Source organism: Parasteatoda tepidariorum, chromosome 3, assembly GCF_982258835.1.
Source record: "Parasteatoda tepidariorum strain Cologne lab strain chromosome 3, Ptep-v5.0, whole genome shotgun sequence".
Lineage (NCBI taxonomy): Eukaryota > Metazoa > Arthropoda > Arachnida > Araneae > Theridiidae > Parasteatoda > Parasteatoda tepidariorum.
Genome location: NC_141757.1, coordinates 57,414,502 through 57,436,745, shown reverse-complemented (window position 1 = coordinate 57,436,745; position 22,244 = coordinate 57,414,502). Strand labels below are relative to the sequence as shown.

The following is a 22,244-nucleotide window of genomic DNA, read 5'->3' as shown; positions in this document are numbered from 1 at the left end:
CAAGAAAATTTTTTCCTCGGTGTAATGTAAATAATTCTATGGCTAGATGTTAACAAATGAAGCTAAAATTAGTTTTTAATACTTTTCAAAAAGCTATTTTCGAATATTTATTCAAATACTCCGTTTTACGAGAAAATCTATTATGAAAATTTAAGTTAGTATCAATATATCGCATGCAATATTTTGCATGCAATATTTGCATTTTGTATTTTCAATGTTGATATTAGACACAAAAGAAACTTCTATGAACATTTAAAAGTTAGAACATAACACAATTTCAAAAAGAAAAAAAAATGATGCTTCGTTTTATTTTTTAAGTTGTTGTTGACTTTATAATTTATATATCCTTACATTGATGATAATTTATATCTTTACATTTACACAATACACTCATTATTTCTCAATTAAGTTTAAACATTGAAGAGATTTCTAATTCGAGCAAATTATGTACTTAATCATTAAAAAAAGTAATTTTGTCCTCTTAATCAAAGTAATCCCCTTTAGACCGCTCGTAATATTTTATTAATAAGTTTTTTCTAATTTATAATTATTAATAGATACGATGTTATTCCAATTCCAATAAATCACATCCTAAATGTGATTCATGCTTGCAATATTTGAACATCAAATGCATTTTCCTGAATGATTCGCCAAAAGTTGGGTGTATTTTAAATAATATGATGAAAGCAATCAAAACTTCACTCAGAAATATTTGTTTTTTGATCTTAGATTCCTTTTCCCCTTTTTACAGGTAATGTTTGATGTAGATATGAATGGAAAGCGGTTTTTCACAAACTACAAATTCTTGATTATTCCATCAAAATGGTATTTTTTTTTCAAAATAAATTTTAAAAATTTGAGGCGTATTGAAATTAATAAGCTGTTATGCAAATTTTTAGATTTAAATATTTTATGTCATATTTTTTGACACCTGATGGCTAAGTGGTAGAGCTTCGCGCTCTCGTGCCACAGGTCCTGGGTTCAATCCTTGAGCCGGGAAAAATTGTCTCAGCCTTTCATCCCTTCAGTGGGTTGATAAATGACTACCAAGCATGCTTGGGAACTAAGCACTGGGGGTTCCGCATTCGGCTGACCACCTAACCGGCTCCTGTCTCCCAGACCCCAAGGTCAAGAAAACTGAGAAGGACATGGGTTGTCGCTTTACTGAGTTTTGTTCAGTATATAATATTTTTCGACAACTTGGTAGTGTTGCCGCTTCTATATTCGTTCATAGAATGATCTAACCAAGCAATTGTAAGCTAGGAATCGAGTGAGGCAGGGCAACGTTATGGCTTGTCTGTTGTTCAATGTACTCCTTAACCCCTTAACTGCCGCGGGCGTATATATACGTTTCGGCCATTCGATGCGTTAACTGCCACAGGCGTATATATACGCTTTCCCGAAGTACCATGCTTTGTATTGCGCTGCTATAAATAGAACTGCACCCCCTACTTCTAAATGCAGTAAAATGGCCTTGAAAGTGTTTGCTTTGCGAATGTATTACTAATTTCGGATGAGGGGGAAAGGGAAAAGGATGTTATGGAAAAGTGATATTGTATTAATCGCTTGGTTGTATTTATTTGAGTAAGGTCGAGTTTATTCTTTTTTCGCTTTCGTTTCCCGTATGTATTTGGTGCTTTTTATTATTTCCATCAACGTCTTCAAAGAAAAATGCATCGCAAAAATGTGCTGTTGGTTCAAGAAAAAAAATCCAAAAAAAATCCCGCTATCAGTGCGATGAATGTGATGTGTCCAACCATGTTTCAGGATTTATCATACAACAGCTAAGTTTTAACATCTTTTATATTGTATTTTTATTTTTTAATTTAAATTTTGCATTTTCTTTCTTTCTTTTTTCTTGTCTTGTAAAACTAAACTGTTTTTAAATTGCAAAGCGTGTATCATTTCCCCCCACCAAAACACCGTGTAAGGAACTGCACTTGAGCTAAAAACGGTGGCACTGGGGAGTGAATCACGTTAATTTCACTCGGCAGTTAAGGGGTTAAAAAGGCTTTAGGGTACTCAAATCAAATGAAATCAAATATCATACTAATATCAAATGAAAACTATTCACTCAGTCTAAGTCAATCGAGAGGCTAACTTTTGCTGAAGATGTTGCAATTGTTTTTCGGGCTACCCAAGCTTTCTGAAGTTGCACGTGTGTCAGAACTGAATGCAAAAACAAACAAATAAATAAATTTTAGTTGAGTAAAACAAAGAACATGCTTTACATGAAGTCTGAGAATCAAATTGCCTTTTTGGAAATTAGAAATCACATGATTGAAAAAGTGTATGTCTTCATATATTTGCACATCAGAAATTAATAATAGCCACAGTATAACTCAAGAAATGCAGAAAAGAGTTTCAGATGCAAACATTTATGACCGGAAAAAAAATTCCATCATACTTAGTATTCTTAAACTTGTTACTGTAAGCGTACTTAGTAAAATATTGATTAAATTGTTTCTTATAGCATTTATACTAACGTATGCATCAGAGACATAGCAACAAAATACACTTGATGAAGAGACCCTTGCAATTTTTGAAAAACAAATTATTCGAAGTATTCTAAGAATGCAAAATGTTTAGCTTTGACTACTGCGGCATGTGGATAAAATGCACCAGGATAAGAGATGATAAAAATTCCTTTGACTAAATCCATTGGGAAAATACCTCGACAAACATCCCAAGGAAGGTAGATCGATTGTGTCAAAAGGGATCTTGACTTCTTGAAAATAAAAATTTGAAAGAAAATATCCAAAAATAGGATTGTCTATAAGAAAATCCAGGTATCTCCCCGGGCTGTTGAGCCATTGAAGATGGTAGGACATGGTGTTTTGAAACATTCGTGTTTTGAAAACACTAACATCATTTGAGTAACATTGTTTTTACAGCTTGCGTACAAAACATATTTAGTTTATATTTTAAAAACTTTTGATAGTTTTATGAATATTCAAGATTAATGTCGAGAACATATATGTTTCTTTCCCAATTTGTGCAAATTTAGTTTCCTTTCATTAAAGAAAAATAAATGAAATAAAATACTAGTCACAGCAAAGCTCGCCATAGTTAGCTTTAATGGAAGAATTCCTTTAGAAACGATACGAAAACTATAAGAGATTAAAACATGATAAATTTTTAATTTTTTCTCAAAGAGAAGTTTTCATTCATTAAGTAAGAAAAAAACTTAACGGGATTAAATTTCAATACACGTGTAAAGGACTCTATTTAATGACAGTTTTTTTAAAAAAAAAAAAAGAGAACTTTAAAAAGACAAAGAAGGAAGCCAAAGTACTTAATGAGTTCATCGGTAAAAGATAAAATACGATAATTACCTTCTAAAAGCTAACAATTCATTAATTCTTTATAAGGTCTAAATTATTTTTCTAATTAAGTTATGAGTAGAAGATTACACACAATTCAGGCTGTTTTCGGCTTAAATTTAGCTAGATGAATCATTGCGCGTAGGAAGCATGAGAAATCAAATCCTTTTTATAATAATTCGCTGAAAGCTAAATTTTAAAAAAATTTATATATTATAAATAATCTATTATATATAATTCTCTTACGTGGCTCCCAAATTTTGGCTGTATTTCTTTTCCGTCGGTGGCAACGTTTGCTTTGTTTTGAAAACACCAAAGCATTCTGCCTTTTAATGATGTGTTTCTGATCTAATATATACAATTCTCTTACGTGGCTCCCAAATTTTGGCTGAAGTACTTTGTACAACTAAATAAGATTCTTTTCACAACAGTTAAATATTTACTTTATTTTCTTCATTCATAGAGAAAACAGTCGGCAAAGAATTCTGTTAGGTTAAAAAACATTTCGCTAAAAAAATAACGAATTCTAAAAGAAATTAAAATAAACAACTTAAAAAATAAAAATGCTGTTGCCAGCCATAGAATTTTTTGAAAGTTAACTTAGCAACATAAATCAAAATGACATAGAAGCGCAACTAGATCAAAATTATGATACCTGAGCGCTTGACGTAACAAATCCTTCAATTCTAAAAGTATTGTATCGCCAAATGCCCAAATTAACAATTGTGTTCTTAAAGAAATTCTATAAAAAGTTATAAATAAACAGCCTATTTCTACAACTGCTTCTTGAAGAACTTGGCTCATTGATTAAAAATATTGTTTTAATTTTTCAGTACTAACTTTACTTCTACTTTCATTATTGCTATGACCCTTTTTCATTACATTTTACAACTTCATGCTAAATTTGAGGACTTTAAGTTGTTTTGTGGTTGAATACTGACATTTAGAAATGTGTACATAAAAAAAATAATATTTAAAGGTTAAGAGTTGCTTCAGAAAAATTTGAATTGTTGACATTGAACTTAACAATAAAAAACAATCGTATTTGTGAAAAATTGAATTGTATTGTTGACATCAAAACTAAAAATATTGTGTTTCAACTTAACAATACTACCTTAATTTATACTTTAGAATTGCCTCGGAGAAATTTGAATTGTTAGCAATGACTTAAACAAAAAGTTTTATTTTAACTGACAAATACTACATTATAATTTTAACTTTTTCTATGACTATACTCATTTTCTTACTCTTTTCTTTGTTTTTTATACATTTTATATTTTTGTGATAAAATAAAAAACTTATAGTTGTTCTGCTTCTGAACACTGATGAAAGCACAAAATGACGGGCTTCATCAACAATCCAAAATATCTTCATTTATTTTACAAATTCCATATTATTAAGGTGGCGCCCTTCAGAGAATTAAAAATACAAAATTATTTTCATCAAAGCCGATGCTTTACATCCGGCGTTCATACATGGCTTTAGCCCTCTGGTGGGAAAGACTTAAAACAAAACTTACAATAGTTACTTTTTTCAACAACTGAAATTTAGAATAGTGTGATTAAAAAAAATATGTGAACTGTATGCAATTTCAAATTAAGATTGAAATGTACAAGTTTAGAATTTTCTAAAGTGAAAAGTTTTCGGAACTTCAGTATTCAAAAAAGTATACAAAAACTAGACGTTAAAAACGTATCCAATGAGCGAGCAAAGCGAGCATTGGATTGCGAAGCAATCCGAAATGAACTGCGAAAGCAGTTCCGGGGGTTGGTGAGCGCCAGCGAGCAGGGCGGCGAAGCCTCCTAGTATTTATATAATAGGTTAATTAAGATGATCTTAAAAGCCTAAAAATTATTTTATCAAAAACTCAAATTTAAATATTTTTAATGCTTAGATATAATTTTGAAATCCACATATCTGGATAGCTGTATGCAAAGAGAAATTTAATTTGCTTAAAAACTTTCTAAGATGTTGAGAAATATACAAAAAAGTAAAATTAACATTAAGGGACCAAAGATTTTAACCGCTCTCTTGACTAAACTATTAATGTCTTTTTTTCAAGATCTTTTTTTAAGGTCTTTTTTTTTTCACGATGATACCCACATATACCTTCTTATTCGATAATACCTTCGTATTTCCACAACTAGAAGAGCTTCAGCCGCATGTCTTTTTGCAACAAGATGGTGCACCACCTCATTGGGTATCATCGTTCGTAGTTCTTTGAATGACCATTTTCCAGGAAGATGGATTGGGTGAGGAGGTCCAATTCCTTGGCCACCCAGATCACCTGATATAACTCCGCTGGATTTTTTTCTTTGGGGATTTATAAAGGACAATGTTTACAGGAGGATCGTGTCGAACATTGATGACCTAAGAGCCAGAATTACAACCGCAATAGCCTCTGTGGATGCCGACATGCTTGCCGCTACCTGGCGTGAAATTGACTATCGACTTGATATTCTCCGTGCGACGAAGGGGCACACGTGGAAGTTCATTGACTAGGGACATGAAACTTTTTGAGTCTATCTAACCATTTATGTTATTCATTTTAATCTATCTTTATAATTTTACGAGTTATTAAACATCAAAATGGGTCCGGTACTTTATAAACACCCTGTATATATAAAAGCAAACACATATTTTAGAATGTAAGAAGGGAAAAGTCTAAATCTTTAGAAGTGAAAAAAAACTGTGGGTCAAACTATGAATTTTAGTATGAAAAAAAAATATTTTCGTGTTTCTTTCCTTATTAAGGCATTCTGTTTCATGGTTACACTTAGCTAAAGTTTCACTCATCATTGATCATGACTGTTTAAAATCATAAATATCGACATTTCTTAAGACACTGTATTAGGCAATAAAAATTTCCCATTTCAAAAAGAACGTGCCTACCTTTATCAGGTAGCTAAAAATGACAATTTTAGAAAATGGGCCGTAAAGAATGATCGAAGGGAAATTTTGTCTAACGCATGGAAGAAGAAAGAACAAAAAAAGAAGATAAAAAAAGACGTAACAAAAATAGTGTGAGAGAAAGAAAGAGAAAAAAGGAAGGGAAATGAAAAAGTAGAAAAAAGGGAAGCACAAGCTAATGTAATATATAAGTGAGAATCAGCTTTGTCCATCCATTTTACCTCATCGTCATTTTTAACTACCTGATGTAGAAGAAGACGTCTTTTCTGAAACACATAGTTATTTTTATTGTGTGTATTCAAGGAGCCTAGATGTTTTTTCTTAAAAGAATTTTAAATTTTTTTTTCTTGAAAAGAACTTTATTATAACCCGTTTCATTCGTAGTAATTTAACACCGAGTATAAGATAATGCTCTCACAACATTCCTAAAGTTACACAAAAACACAGAAAACAGAAAATATCACAAAGACTTCCTAAATTTAAATCGTCTGCAAATTCACGTATTTTGTTTAAATATATTTATTCCAGATTTAAAAAGAATAAAAACATATTTAAAAAATTTATGAAAACTATTTCAAAAAATAAAATTTTTCAATTCTCATTTTCTTTCACAAGGCGCACAAAATAACGCGACTTCGAATAAACCTGTTAAATTAAAACTTAGTGATTGGTTTGAGTATTAGCATGTAGTTCAATTGATATTAGAACATGAATGATATTATACATTTATATCTTTTTGATAAAGACAAATCTATTTTTATTTGTAAAAAATCCGATTTTTTTTATTAAAAAAAATACTATTTTTCAATCTTTTCATTTAGTATGATTTCAACATAGTCGACTACCTATAAGTAATTATTTCAAGTCATTAACATGATTTTTATGATTATCCTGCACGTAAGATGTCCTAATATACTCGTTTTTTCTTCAAATTTTAATTCTGATGAAAACTAAATTATAAATGTTATTTGCAGTATTTCACAAAAGTGCTTAAACTTAAAAAATTTCTATGTTTATGCCTTTTTTTCTGTTAATTTATTATATTTTTTTTAAAAAGAGAGTGTATTTGATAGACATCCTATTAAAAGTTATTTCCAGTCCTTAACATGATTTTTATAACTTTTATCGTGCGCGCAATACGTCTTGGTATCTCTTTTTTTTTTTCAAATTTCAGCTCTGAAGAAAACTAAAATATATAAGTTCTTCGCATTATTTGACAAAAGTGTTCGCATTTAAAAATTTCGGTGCTTCAATTTAACACCTGAAAATAATTCAGAATTCTAACGCAAATTTTAAATAAGTTATAGAAAGTTTAAAAAGTTTTTTTCAATGAAATCAAAACCTTCCAGACCCCTTGAAATTAATTTGTTACCCCATATTTGATACCTTTATTTCTTAACAGCGTATACTGATACATTAGACAATTAGTCAGCCAAATCAGCTGATTTCTGCTATTTTGAGATGTTCTAAGTTAACAATGAAATTCATTTAATAAAACTCGTCTATTAGGATATTGATTTTATCTCGTGTGTCAAAAAAAAAATCATGAATATAAATCCTTAGAACCACCAAAAAAGAAAAAAAAATACATCAATAAAAAATTTAATAATGAGAACTAAAAAAAAACTCTATCCTTAATTAACGGTTTTGAGTTCATAAAAAAAAAAGATAAGTAAATTCATTTAATGACTTCACTAATGAAAAAATTGTCGCTTAGCGTCTTTAAAAAAAAACACTTGCATCAGGTTTTTACCATTTGTACTCCTTTTTTTTAATGTACATGACTGATTATTCCCAGTGCCAGTTATTTTACGACACGTTTAAAGGTTAGTAAAACATTTGGCGGAAGGGAAATAATAAAAATATTCAAATTTTTCTCAAATGGTTTTCGCGAAGCTAGATTACAAAAGAATTATCTTCGCACTTTTTGAATTATTGAATAAGATATATTTAGATCCAAGCAATGTTATAAGCCTTAACAGAAAGAAAATACATCAGAAACCTGGAAACTTAAAGTATGCGCATATCTAATTTCTTCCCCCTTTTGTACATCTTTGTTCATGCGGAGTATTGTTGTATTATGCAAAAGAAATCTCAAATGGATTTCTGTTCTGTGTTTTATAATTTTGTCTCTCTTCTGCACAGGATGAATGCAGCTGAAGCTTGTTTTATACTGGCTGCAAGAAACTATGTCGATAGAAGCGCTGCTGTAAGTACTTTTTAAAATTTAGAAATTTTAGATTTTTTTACACTCTATAACAAAAAAATCGACGCACCAAGAAGGAGTTGTCCGATTGAATTGGTGAAAAGGAAGACAATGTACAGAATAGTTAGTGATTAAAATTTCAGAACAATTGAATAATTTATTGCAGAGTTACAGTAACAAGTTCAATGAGGTTTTGACCCGCCTCTAGCCTGGATACAAGCTGCCACACAGCGTGGCATAGACCGATAAAGCTCCCGGATGGTCTCTTGCGTTATTTCCTGCCAAATTCGATCCAATTGTCGAACGAGGTCATCAACATTCCGTGCCAGATGCAATCACCTTCCCATCATATCCCAGACATGCTCGATGGGAGAGAGATCTGGTGATCTGGCAGGCCAAGGAAGAGTTTGCCAAGCTTGCAGACAGTTCATAGCAACACGTGCTGTATATGGTCTGGCATTGTGCTGCTGAAAAACCAGCCCAGGGCGCTGCAAAAGGAACGGTAGCAAAACAGGTCTTAGGATGTCGTCGACGAACCGCTGTGCAGTAAGTGTACCTCTAATGAAGACCAAAGGGGTCCGGCTGTCAAAGGAAATGGCACCCCAGACCATAATGTCTTCTTGAGGGCCGGTGTGGCGTGCAATAGTGAAGGCAGGATCTCTCCCCCCCCCCTCTGCCCTGTATGTCTCCAAACACGTCTTCGATGATCGTCAGGACACAGTTGGAAGCGGGATTCGTCGCTAAAGACTATACGTCCCCAGTCGGCATCGTTCCAGCCTGATCGAGCGTCGATTTTGCGCGTCTTAGTGCGTTCTTGGTGCGTCGATTTTTTTGTTATAGAGTGTATTTTTTCAACTCAGAAACATTTCGTTAACAATATAGACAAGAGAACTGCCACTTTTTTAAGAATTTGATAGTTGGTGATCTGAGTCAATTATTTACTCACTTTATAATTATATAAGCTCAAATTTCTGATCAATATAAAAAGAAAAAAATTAATGCTTTGTTCAAAAAAAAAAAAATTATTTTTAAAGAACTATTTAACGATACGAAAAATCAAAGAAAGACGAAACGAGATAGAAACGTAAGCCATATCGTGCTGCTTAGACAAGGCTAAACTAGATCCGTATTCCATAACTTAACAGTCAAGTTTAGCCTTGACCTAGATAACCGATGGTTTCATAAAAGTATTTATTCTCATATTAAGATGGAAAACTAGTTATTAAGTTCGTCAACAGATGGTATTGCTAACAGAAAAAAATCTTTTCGAAATAACCAGGGTTTTTTTTTCTTTCTAAAAGTAGCCATGATTTGTTGCAACAACCTGACTCAGTCAGAAATCATAGTCCTTAGACTATAGAATTATATTAGTTGAAGTGGCCACATATTATTTTTCAGTTTTTTCTTCATCAGCGACAGCTGTTGATGATGTTTGTAAATGACCTTTATTGTTTAAAACAAACTATCTGATTCTTTTAGCAGGATGTAGCAAACCGTACATTTTTATCCCCTATTTATTTTTGACTGAGTTTTCTAATCATTGGTCTTTTTCGAGGCACAACCAATACTTTCACTTGAAAAGACGAAAGGGGCGGGGGCGGTGTTTCTCTAGAATGCATTGTTTTTGCGTGTCATGTATAGTTTCAACAATATAATGTAATTTGGCAAAACAAATATGCTTTATCTTACATTTGTTGAGAAAAAAAAAACCGTTTGTTTGGCGCAGTATGTCCTTTTTTGGACCTTGTGCCATTAAATCCTACATTCAACTCAACTCAACTAGAATACGTTGTGAGGTTTATCATTTACTAACATGACGTGTTTTTGATACTATATTTTGATACACTTTGAAGAAAATTTTATTTTGTTTTTACTTCTAAATCAGTTAATGACTATTTTGTTGTGACTCAGAACTGAACTCATAGCTCCATCCATCTTTTGTAAATTTCTAGAAACAACACATGATTGTTCTTTACGTTACTTGTTTCTTTTAGTATGCTTCCCTCTAATTTGAAATTAGCAATTTTTTACTATAACTGCATATCTCTTATAAGGCCTATCATTATTCCAAATTTAAACTTGCTTGTTAATTAGTTTTAAGATAACATTCTCGTGGTTGTTTTTGGATTGAATTTTAGTGTTGCTATCGACATCTTAATTAATTTTTACTTGCAATTTTCTGAGGAATTCTTTGCGAGTAAGTGTGGTTTGTTTTGTTAAAATAAATGTCATTCGTTATTTTTCAGGATGAGCATACTATTCTCAGGTCCTGGGCAGTGCGTGATTTTGCTCCCAACGTTCCTCAGTACGTGCAGATCTTCCGTCCTGAAAATAAAGTTCATGTTGCATTTGCTGGTATGTTTTTGCTCTTCAGTATATAATATTTAAATACTATCTGTAGAGAGAGAGCTGGGCTATTTGATCGAATGAGTTAATTGAAGTTCCATTTTTATGCTACAACTAGAACACCTATGCACATCATCAGAGCTTTAAAATAGAAATAAAGAAAAACATTGAATAATATATTTCTTATAATTTGAAACATTATTTGATTTTTCCCCTTTAAATGTCACCGAAAAAAGTAATACTTGTAAGGCAAAAAATTTAAAACCTGCAGGTATATAAAAAAAATTATATGCAAAACAAAATTCGAACTAATGACACCTGAATTACTAGAAAAAATTAAAGTAGATGCCAGTCTACAGGTGCAAAATTCGTAGAAAACTCTAATATGGTACTGAGAATATTTTTAAAACTGATTTCCAAAATTATGAAAACCTATTTAACAATGATTTTAGGGAACACAATGAAAAAATTAAAGCCACAGATATTGTGCATAGCTGTGCAACACACCACGGGAAGTAGTATACTGACAGTCGCAGCCGAAATATTCATTAACACTTTTGTAGAACAGTAATACAAGCAATTTGTCGAACAAATCATGCATGCACAAATTAACAGAGCAGAGTAATCTTATTATAAAAATACAAGATATTAATGTATATAAATGTTTGCTTATGTATATTTATTGCTATAATTTGTCTACATCAAAATTGTTTTATTAACTAATCCCTAATTAATATCAAATGTGTCATCTAATTTACATTTTTTTACATTTCTTTCAGAGCATGTTGTGTGCGAAGATGAGTTTAAGTATGCTCTACTGGCGAATAACTGCCTTTGCCCAGGAACATCTACTCTTGTCACATTACTACTTCATACATCCAGAGGACAGTAAGCATCAAAATATTATAAAACAACAGTAGCACAAAAAAAGCAAATTTACTTGTTTATTTGTGCTTAACATATGATTTATGTGTTACTACTGTAACAAAGGGAACTCTTCTGCGATAGTTTACTACTGCAAGCGGTGGCGTAGCCAAAAAGGGCAAAAGGGGACATTTGTCCCGGGCGCATCCTTAGAGGGGAGCAAAATTTATGAAAAATAATTAAAAATGCATTCCGGGGTAAAAATTATTTTCTTTTTTTTAAATATCCCCTGTTTGATTTGCTAATTTTGGGCCTCATAACTTCTTCAAATTTTTATTCGATTTACCTAAAAATTTAAGCGGATGAATCTAAATATTGTAGTTTGTTTTGCACGCAGTTTAAACATTTTTTATTGTTTTTAACAAATTTTTGTGAGTATAGGTTATATTAAAAATGTCTTTAGAAAATATGAGTATCATTCAGTAAAAAAAACGCAATCAATTGTAATAGAAACTACATGAATCACATGCACTATTAAATTTTAAATCCAATTAAATAAAATGAAATTTTAAATCGTACGAAATGAAAATTTATGAAGTTATCGAATTATGTTGTCTTAATCGTTTTATAACGTTGCAGAATCTTATTTAATGTAAAATTTTAAATAAATAAATAAATAATAAAGAAAAAGAATTCCAATTGCGGGGTTGAGTTAAATTTTTACTTTATCGAAAACTAAAAATGGTCCCTAAGAGTCCTTCTTTTAAGTCCTACACCATATTACAAAAGGCCCAAAAAACTGAGTTTGTCCCTGGATGCCTATCTACGCCTCGTTAATAGAGACAAGAAACAAAAAGCATGTAGAAAATATAATATGATTTTGAAATACGTCAGATTTATAGAAAAAGGGAAATGTTCTGCTTGGCATGCCAAATGTCTCGATCGATAGAGGAGGAGAGTTTTGTAAGAGCTTATTCAAGTACCACCTTTTTTTCACTTTAAATGCTACAAAAACTACGAGTTTCAGTAAAATATTTTTAATCTGTTAAATAAACTATACAGAATACTCTATAAAAAAACATATAGACATAACCAACAGTATAAAATCTTAGATGTTTCACTTTTGAGTGCAATTTATACTCAACATATTTTATATATAGATGTAGAGAAGATACAGTAATTTATATCATTATTTGCCTAGTTTTCTTAGATCATTTCTTTTTTGCCCCAGCATATGTTTTGCTAACTAAATGGAAAAAAATATACATTTCCAGCAGAAATACCTTAACGAGTTTTTACTGCAATATTTGATTTAAACTAAACTAAGACTTCGTAATTTCTTGAACTTAAATTTTCTTTTTAAAACTGTAGTTAAAATTTGATTATCTATTTTTTAACTAAGCGATAATCATTCAATATTTCCCAATTAAATTAAAAAAGTAAAAGAGATAAGAGTTAATAAGAAAACTAATGTAACGAAGAGAGATGGATTTAAAATCTGTAAATGAGTATCAGATAATATGCAAATGAACAAATAAATGAAGAAACTATTCATTGAATTAGTAAAGTATTAGTAAAATACTGAATAAGCATATTAATGAATTAATGAATGGGTGAAGCATTAAGTAAGTGAATCGGTGAATTAGTTCATTACTAAATGAATAAATCAGTGAATCAATTTATAAACAAGAAAGGCTGATAAGTCCACAACTCGTACTACAAAAATTGGTTACCACATTTTTTTTAAAAAAAAAGATCATGAAACGCTAGAAACATTGTTTTAAAGTTTAATAAAAGAAGGATAAATTGCGTAATCAAAATATTTAATTACATTTAAAGTATATTATTTCTTAAATTATCAAAAATCTGTAGATCTTAAGAGAGGATCTGATCTTCAAATAGGTCATCTCAACATAATAATAAACCACATTATTTAAATATAATAGTTCAGGAGAACATTTTTGATGAAAAATTATTAAGATGTTTCGATGCATATTATACTACTATCTAAGTAAAATTCCAGAAATTGATGAAGTTCCTATAGGGCAACAATATTAAGGAACAGCTTAATGTAAAAAAATTATCCTAAGAAAAGATGTGATTCATCATATATAATGTCCCAAACCTTTCCATTCATGACTTTTTGAATAATTTGTCTGAATTACGTATACACCCCATAGCGTTAATTAGCATATTGAAATCTATCCTAAGGCATGCTCCCCAAAAGAACAAAGTGTTACAAGATGAAACTCTGAGCCGTAAGCGATTAAAACTGTTATTGAAAAATAGAATAAATTATCGAAAAACATGATTCTAATTAGGTACGTAAACACGTAGTTTTGGGAATTTTTTCAGTTGATCTAAAGTCACGACACCAACTTGTATCGCAATTTTCCTGCATACACTGGATTAAATATTTCGCAAAGTGCAACAATAAACTTTCTAATTAAACACAATTTGTTTTTGAGCAGTTTCAACACTTCATGCTGCAGTTGAGCAAATCCTTTGTCATTTTTACTGCACTCTAGCTGGTTAATTATTGGTTAGGACGAAATTTAGCAAAATCGCCTTAAGCTTAATACCAATTAAAAGTTGCTCAAAACACAGAGAAAAGTAAAAATTAGGTTAACAAACTGAACAAGACTCTTCTCTTTTAAGATAATTAAGTAGATTTAGTCAGTTCAAGGAAGTTTAAGGATTAATCATTTCCGTTCATTAGTTAAATCGTTATCTTTAGAAATTTTACGACAAAGAGTAATTTCCATTATTGTTATTAAGCGAATTCTTTGAAGAAGTGGTTCATTAGAATCTTGGAAATAAAAGAACTTTTATCGGAAGTTGTCTAAATGAAAAACAAGCATTTAATTAGCAGTAAACACTGAAGTACAATAAAATAACTTAAATGTGAACGTAATCACCCTTAAAACAGAAAAGGCAATGAAACGTTTGTTTGAATTTTATTTCTATAACCATGTTTAAATAGTGTTAACCTAACATCATTAAAGAAAGTTTTGCTGTCCAATGTACAATTTTGTCAAAAATCTTAAAATGCCTTGAATCTTAACATTTCACATTTGCTACAACATTAATAAGGTTCAAAGCTAAACTGCAAAATTTGAATCTGATGACACGATAATGTGGTTCAATTTAGGGAGTAACTTAGCTCAATTTTAAACGTACACCTAAGGTTGCGACAAGTTTGAGCGTCATTAAAGAAATCTTGCGCAGCTTCTCACCTGTAAAGTGGTCATCCTTTTAACTTAATTTTACTTATTTATTTGTATGTGCGTGTGTATTTTGAGGTTATTCATGACTGACCAGAACATAATCCCTCGTATTAATTCTTAAAAAAGGACAGAAAGGATTTTAATCACGTTGGGCAACTCAAATGCTTTAGACGGTTTTTGTAGTGAATACATTTTTTAAGAGTCAAAAAACCGTGAAATATTGGCATTTTTCTTTTCTTCGGTTTAGCTTTTGAACATATAAACGGTGAATCTCAACTAAATTTTTAAAGAAACCAAAAATTAAGGGGCAATTAGTTCTGCATTGAATGGTATTCTCAAAAGATTTAAAATTTTTTTGATTAAGTGGTTTGGTTAAATGGTTTGATTTGATTAAATGATTTGATTAAATGGTTTGGCCAGAATCAGTAGCCAAAAAAGGAAAATTTTCAATTTTGCTGAGAAAATAACGAGCTTACTTAAAACACATGGGACCTTAAAACGCTACAGCAAACGTAATATGTGTATTGCTCTGTGTATTTGGGATTCTCTGAGCAAAAACTAAATTATGGTTGTGAACTCATCAAATTTGTCTGAACAATATAATGTTATAACAATATAAACGCTATTTGGAAAAATGATTACTTAGAAAAATTACTTTTGTTCACTAATAGATCTAAATATTTATAACACTAGTAGATAATTTGGACGTGGTAAGTGGAGGCACAAGCGTAAGCAGATAGAATTCCTTTTAGTACATATATGTTAAGTGAATAATTTTAACTTTAGTAGAAAAACAGTTTTCTGCCAAAAAACGACATCGAGGTTGGTGAGGAGCATCGAACAGGGGGCTTGATCCCCTAGTAAAATATAATCAAAGAGTCACTGCGGGACTACTATTGTTTCAGACAGAAACACCAAAATTAAACTATGATCTTTTAATTTGTAATTATTTTAAATTTCGCAAAACAGTACTTTGCACGTCTCTCTGGTATATTCCGCCCTACCCGACGTACCAATAAGCGTGAGAGTGTAGCTTATCAAATAAAAACAAAATTCCAAAATAGTTGAATATTTTTTATTCCAGAATATTTAAATATATTTAAATATAAAAAATTTCCTGTAGGGAAATGTTTCTTTTCTTTGTTATAAATCAATCTCAGAATAATATGTTTTCATTTATTTCTTAAATTAATATGAAAATATTAAAATGGTTAGCTTAAAATATTATTCATAACTGGTGATGTTTATTTTTCTTTTAAAGAGAAGGGCAGACTTCTGGTGAGGAATGGCATAGACTCTATGGCAAGTGCTCTGGAAATGAAATTTACCACATACGCCTTGGAGACAGTAGATTCTTCGGAGAATACGAAGGAAAGAGCTTTACATATGCATCATTTCATTCCCATAGAAAGTAAGATTTTTTCATTTTAAACTTAACTTAATCAATAATTCTTAGGTTTCTAACTTACGAATTCTAAAATATGCGAACTAAATAATATCCTGAAATTACGTAGTTAATCGAATTATTACGAATTCAAGTGCTATTACGGGTATCTCTAACAGGTGCGGCTGGTTATAAAACAGAAATTTCATTGCTACTATGCTCAAGTTTAAAGGAGTGCTCATGTTAGAGTGGCTGTATTTAAAACTATTTCAAAATTTAAAACATAAATTGCAAGAACATGAACTGCAAGAAACATAATGACTAACATAAAACTGTTAGTGTTTTATTAAATTTACTGCAATTAATAAAATACTGTCGTATTATGGAACCAAAATGAATTCTAACAGTTTTATGAGAACATTATTATCTGATTCTATTATTGTTATTCTAATAACATTTTATAATAAAATAAAATTAATATTTAAAAAAACTACACGTTTCAGGTTCACTAGAAAGAAGAAAATATTTTTGGCCTTTTTCAGACCAAAGACGAAAAATGTAGGGTGCGCATCACTTTTAAATAACGTCGATCGAAATATTTTACGGCAGTAATGCTCCTTCAATTTTCGTTTTCGCTCTGACATAAAGAATCACTTGCTTCTTTTCAGTCAACTTGAAATAAGTAGACATTGAGATTTTTATTTCTTCCTTTCAGATATATCTGCCTGTTAGTTTGTTTAAGGAAAGATATCAAAGTTTTAATTGATGACAAACTATCAAAATATTTTTCTTTCACCCTTAAAAAATAACTGTAATTTGCATTAACATCACGGATAGAGTTTCGGTTAAAGTTCTGGGCTATCTAGCTAGTATTAGGTAGTCGAAATTTCTATTAACGATCTATTTGCCGATAATAAAGTATACAATTTTACCAGCAGTTTCATCTGGATCATAGCTTCAGTTAAAATTTGATTGCTATAGCTGGTTGATAAATTTGAGAGTTGAGTCAATTGAAAAATTCCACTTTTATAAACACGAAAATGAAACGCAGTAGAATATCAATTTGCATGAATCAATAATTACTTAGTTTGAACTAAGGTGACCGACGTTCTCAAAAAAATAAAACACTGGTAGCAAAATTTTTTAAAGAATATTCAAAAACTCACCTTTTTACCTTTTTTTAAAAAAAATTAAAGAAATATTTCTTTTAAAGGCTTTCAAATATTCGAATAAAAATTTTACTACCAGTCTTTTAGTTTCTTGAGGAATTAGTTTAAACTTCACTCGTAACAAAGCTTACCTTTATTCGCTACCCGTGTTAAGTACAACTTGTTACACGATTTAATTAATAATTTTACCGAATCGTGTTTTTACTGCTAAATTTGGGCATTTTTTTTAAAATCTATATGAAAAGCAGAATGTTTTTGTGTATGTATGTATCCTATACAAATCCGCAATTCTGTACCGATCTTCTCCAATTTGGTGTACATACGTTCGAAGACGCGGCAAACCTAATTGGCCTTCTTTAAAATTCCCCCCAACCACCGGTTTGCAATTTACATCTTTTACCCAATTGTAGAAAAATTTAATAGTAATAGTTAATAACATTCAATAGGTCTAAAAAGCACTAAAATTGAAATTCACAAAGAAAAATCTTGCGATAAAGTTTTTAATCCCAAGAATGAAAAGTTACACTTAAGAACGTATGTACCTTCTCACTTTTCAAATGTTAACATTTTTACTGCATTTTAATGAATAAAAATATCGAAATATAGATTGGTATAAATAAAAAAAAAGGACAGAAATATGAGGAAAGTTCGAAAGTCGGCCAAGTTGGGTTTCGAGCTTGGATTCGAAAAATTTGAATTAACATATTTAATTACTTCGAAATATAAAAATCACTCTGATTATGTGTACTAATTACAATGCTCTTGTGCATTAAAACAGATATGGTGTAGCTTTGGTTGGTGTACAAACAGATATCCCAGACACGTGGCCTATAATGTTAAATCCTGGACCATCTTATCATATGCAGTCATCAGATATCTGTTTTTACATGAACATCACCAAGGAAGAAAACAGTGCTTTTCTACCGGCAAGTGGCGAGGAAGAAGGAGGGAAACCCTCCAAGAGTCCCCATGTGTCCATGCTTCAGCTTCACATGGGAGAATCTGGTAATCTTCTGGTTATTTTATAGTAATATTGTAGAAATCGGAAATATGGATTGTTTACATAATTAGATGACTTTTATAACAGGAAAAAAAAGAAATTGTTTTATTGGAATATTAAATGTTTAAAAATAATAAACACATATGACTCTTCTAACTATTTACATGCTTTTAATAGAGTAATTTCTACACAGAGAAAATAATTCTGGTAAAATTATCGTACTGTATAGAAATGAATATTTTGATAAAAACAACAAACATATTTCTAGCAAAAAAATATATACGGTATTTAAAACATTCATTTGGTAATTTTTCCACTCATATGGTGACGGTTTACCAGAAATTCCAGTTTTCAAAATGTTAGCTCCCATTACTAGATATCTAGTAAAAAATACAAGACTGAAAAGAAAATTTTACCGAATAAATGGTTATTATGCCATGCACTAAGGTATGATAAAATTACCAATTTTACCACATTTATCAAAATTTTTCACATATTATAAAATCATAATTAGTTTTACTACAATCATTACCAATGGTCATTACCAAATGGTGTTTCCATTGATCCAGATACACGGTAAATTTTGCTATATTCTGGTAATTTTAACCCTACCTTTCCCCAGTGTACTTATTTTATTATTATCTTATTCATTTTCAGTCAGATACGATGAAAATTAGCATGCCTTTCGACTCAACTTTTTTATACATATTCCCTACAAAGATACTTCGCGTGTAATTTTTTTATTATAAATAAGATATAAATTTAAAATTTTAAACGAAAACTTTGTAGATAAATTAGTGTAAGGAAGAATTGTTTATTTTTCTGAACAACTTTACTATTTACTTTTTTTAAAAATATTTCAAATATCTCTAACAAGCCATCTTACCGTATCTGTCGTACTATAACTGTGCATGCATCTGTTCTGGTGAAGTGCGCATGCGCCTGTGAAAAATATCAAACATACGTAAGTGAGCTGCTATGGCTCACGGGATAGAGCGTTCGCCTTCCAAATCCCAGTCTATACGAATTCCGCATCCGGCTTGCACCGACCCCAGTGCTGTCGCGAAATATCCTCAGTGGTAGACGGATCATGGTTTAGAATCCCCTAGCCGTCAGGCAAACCGTGGGTGGTTCTCGTGGTCTTCCTCTCCATGTAACGCAAATGCGGTTTAGCTCCATCAAAAAGTCCTCCATGATGGCAAAATTTCTCCCAATACTTGATCCAGGAGTTCCCTTGTCTTCTGTATTGGGTACAAAGTTACAAGCCTACGGAGTTGAACATTAGTAGTCGTAAACCCATAAAATTGGGTCGGCTGTTCAACGACGGTTATAAAATATTAAAATTATAAAACATACTGAAGTGAAAATAAGAGATTTTGCATAACTCCGTAAGTTAAAAACGGTAGCTTCTATCTTATGTACCAAAAAATGTTGCAAAGTCAATGTAAAATGTCCTACAATTTATCTTATTATCCCTATTGTTTATATTATTAACTAATTAGAATTAAGTTTATTACCTATAGAATGGTATAAGGAAAAAATGTACAGGTTTTTATTCGTTGTGAGGTTTTAAATATTCGATGGAAAAACACGCGTTTTTTTTTTTTTTTTTTTTCTTTCCAGACTGTCTCTGTGATTCTCCTAAAAACCTGAGTAGAATGGATTCCGACAAAAGAAAAACAATCAAAAACAAATCATGCTCGGTACGATTAATTTCTAGATTTCACATGAACAAATCTTCACGGTTTGAAACTCTTATGGCATCTGTCAGTCGTAACCTTTTACAAAAGAAATAACGCAAAATTCTACAAAAAACTAATTCACCATTTTATTATTCTTTTTCATCCATTGTGTAAAAACCAAAACAAAAAAAAAATCATATCTATAATATCAAGCTTTTAGCTCGCAACATCAGAAAATGCGTGTTATTACATCACGTGACCCTGACACCTTCCCCCCAGAGTCATATTAGATCCAAAGATCGAATATGGCAAATAATTTAAGGGTCACACTTTACACATAAACAAACTATGTTTCACATTCACCCAAATATTCACTGAATCTTAGGTTTAACTTAACACTAGGTATTTACTTTAATCACCTAATAATAATAATAGGAAAAAATGTTCAGAGTCTTATTTTAGTTTATATTTACAGTCTGGACAATGCATCTGCATTACTAAGTTTCGATCCTTTGATGTGACTTGCCTCAATATCATGGCGTTGAATGGCTAACGCCCATCTCTGCAACCTCGGGCTTTGGGGTGTCGCACTCGTCAGAAATACTAGGGGATTATGATCAGTTAATAAAATAATCTTAGCACCACAGAGTAAGGTTTCAAATCTCTGCAAAGCCCAAATAATAGCATAAGCTTCCCTTTCAATTGTAGACCATTTCTGTTGAGTTGAATTCAGCTTCTGGCTACCGAAAGCTATGGGACGAATATTTCCTTCTTCATCTAACTGACCTAAACAACATCCGACCGCATTTTGAGATGCATCCGTATGCAAGTAGTATGGTTTCTCTATGTCTGGGACTTGTAACTCTGCGATCTTACATAGCGACGTCTTCAATTCCTTGAATGCCTTCTCAGCTTCTTCGCTCCAAGGAATCTCATTAGGAACTTTCTTTTTAGTAAGCTCTGTTAGTGGAAGAGCAATCTTTGCGAAGTTTGGAATATACTGCCTGTAAAAGTTGCATAATCCCAAAGCACTTCTCAGTTGTTTTTTGGTTTTGGGTGCCTCTAATTTCTGTATTACTCTTATTCGTTCTTTGTCAGGAGCATGTTTACCTGAACCAATAATGTGTCCTAAGTATTTAACCTTTTGTCTAGCAAATTCGCACTTTCTCAAGTTCACGGAGAAATTAAAATATTCCAATCTCTTAAAAACTTCTTCAAGATGAATCAAATGTTCCTCCCACGTATCAGAAAATACTGCTAAATCATCGATATAAGCACAAGTGAAATCAGACATGGACTGAACCACTTTAGACATAGCTCTTTGGTAGGTTGCAGCAGCATTTCTTAATCCATACATTCCATTGGTACTGGCCTCGGTGAGTTCGGAATGCTGTGAGGTGTTTGCTGCCGTTCTCCATCGGTATAGCCCAATATCCCTTCAACATATCTAGCACAGTAATGAATTTCTTCTTTCCTACTAAGAAATTCAACTCCATCATATTTTGCATTGGATATGCATCCGGAACGGTAAGAGCATTCAAACTTCTGAAATCAATGCATAACCTGATTGTTCCGTCTTTCTTATGAACACATACTACCGGGTGTGCTATCTCACTTACCACCGGTTCAATCAGTCCTAACGCTAGCAATTCATTGATCTGTGCATCCACTTTCCCCTTTAAGTTTTCTGGTATCTTATACGTTTTTGGTTTCATCGTATCCTCCTCAGCTTTCAGCTTTATCGCATGTTTCCCAACTTTAGCTATCCTTATCTTCCCCGAAAACAACGTTTTGCGTCTATGTAAAAGATCTTTCAATTGATTTTGTTGCATTTTGGGTAAGTAATCCAAATTTAATCCTTTCAATGCTTCATAGCTTTCCACATCTGTAGGAAGAGTTGGTGTTTCGTATATTTCACCAAATTCATCATCAATATCATAGACAACTCCAACTGTTTGAATTCTCGCTTTGTATTCTCTCATTTTGTTAACATGCAATAATCTTAAATTTCCTTCAGGCATTTGCAAATAATACGAATTCGGTTTCACTCTTCTAATTACCTTTACTGGACCTATCCATCTGGCATATAATGAATTGGATGAATCATGCATTAGCACAAGTACTTGATCTCCT

The 22,244-nt window shown here is 31.4% G+C and overlaps 1 protein-coding gene and 1 long non-coding RNA gene across 6 annotated transcripts in view; one reads left to right on the top strand and one right to left on the bottom strand.

Moving 5' to 3' along the window:
* The window catches only part of LOC147813821 (uncharacterized), a 579,591-nt gene that overhangs the window by 496,257 nt on the left and 61,090 nt on the right, over positions 1–22,244 (bottom strand). The gene's annotated exons all lie outside the window — the stretch shown is intronic.
* LOC107438721 (potassium channel subfamily T member 2) overlaps positions 1–22,244 on the top strand; it is a 518,547-nt gene that overhangs the window by 449,686 nt on the left and 46,617 nt on the right. For all 5 annotated transcript variants that reach the window (XM_071179918.2, XM_071179919.2, XM_087159363.1 and 2 more), the window contains 5 exons: positions 8,379–8,442; positions 10,686–10,794; positions 11,565–11,673; positions 16,138–16,287; positions 18,208–18,434. In XM_071179918.2, coding sequence (XP_071036019.2) covers positions 8,379–8,442; positions 10,686–10,794; positions 11,565–11,673; positions 16,138–16,287; positions 18,208–18,434 — 659 coding nt within the window. The remainder of the gene's footprint in view (positions 1–8,378; positions 8,443–10,685; positions 10,795–11,564; positions 11,674–16,137; positions 16,288–18,207; positions 18,435–22,244) is intronic.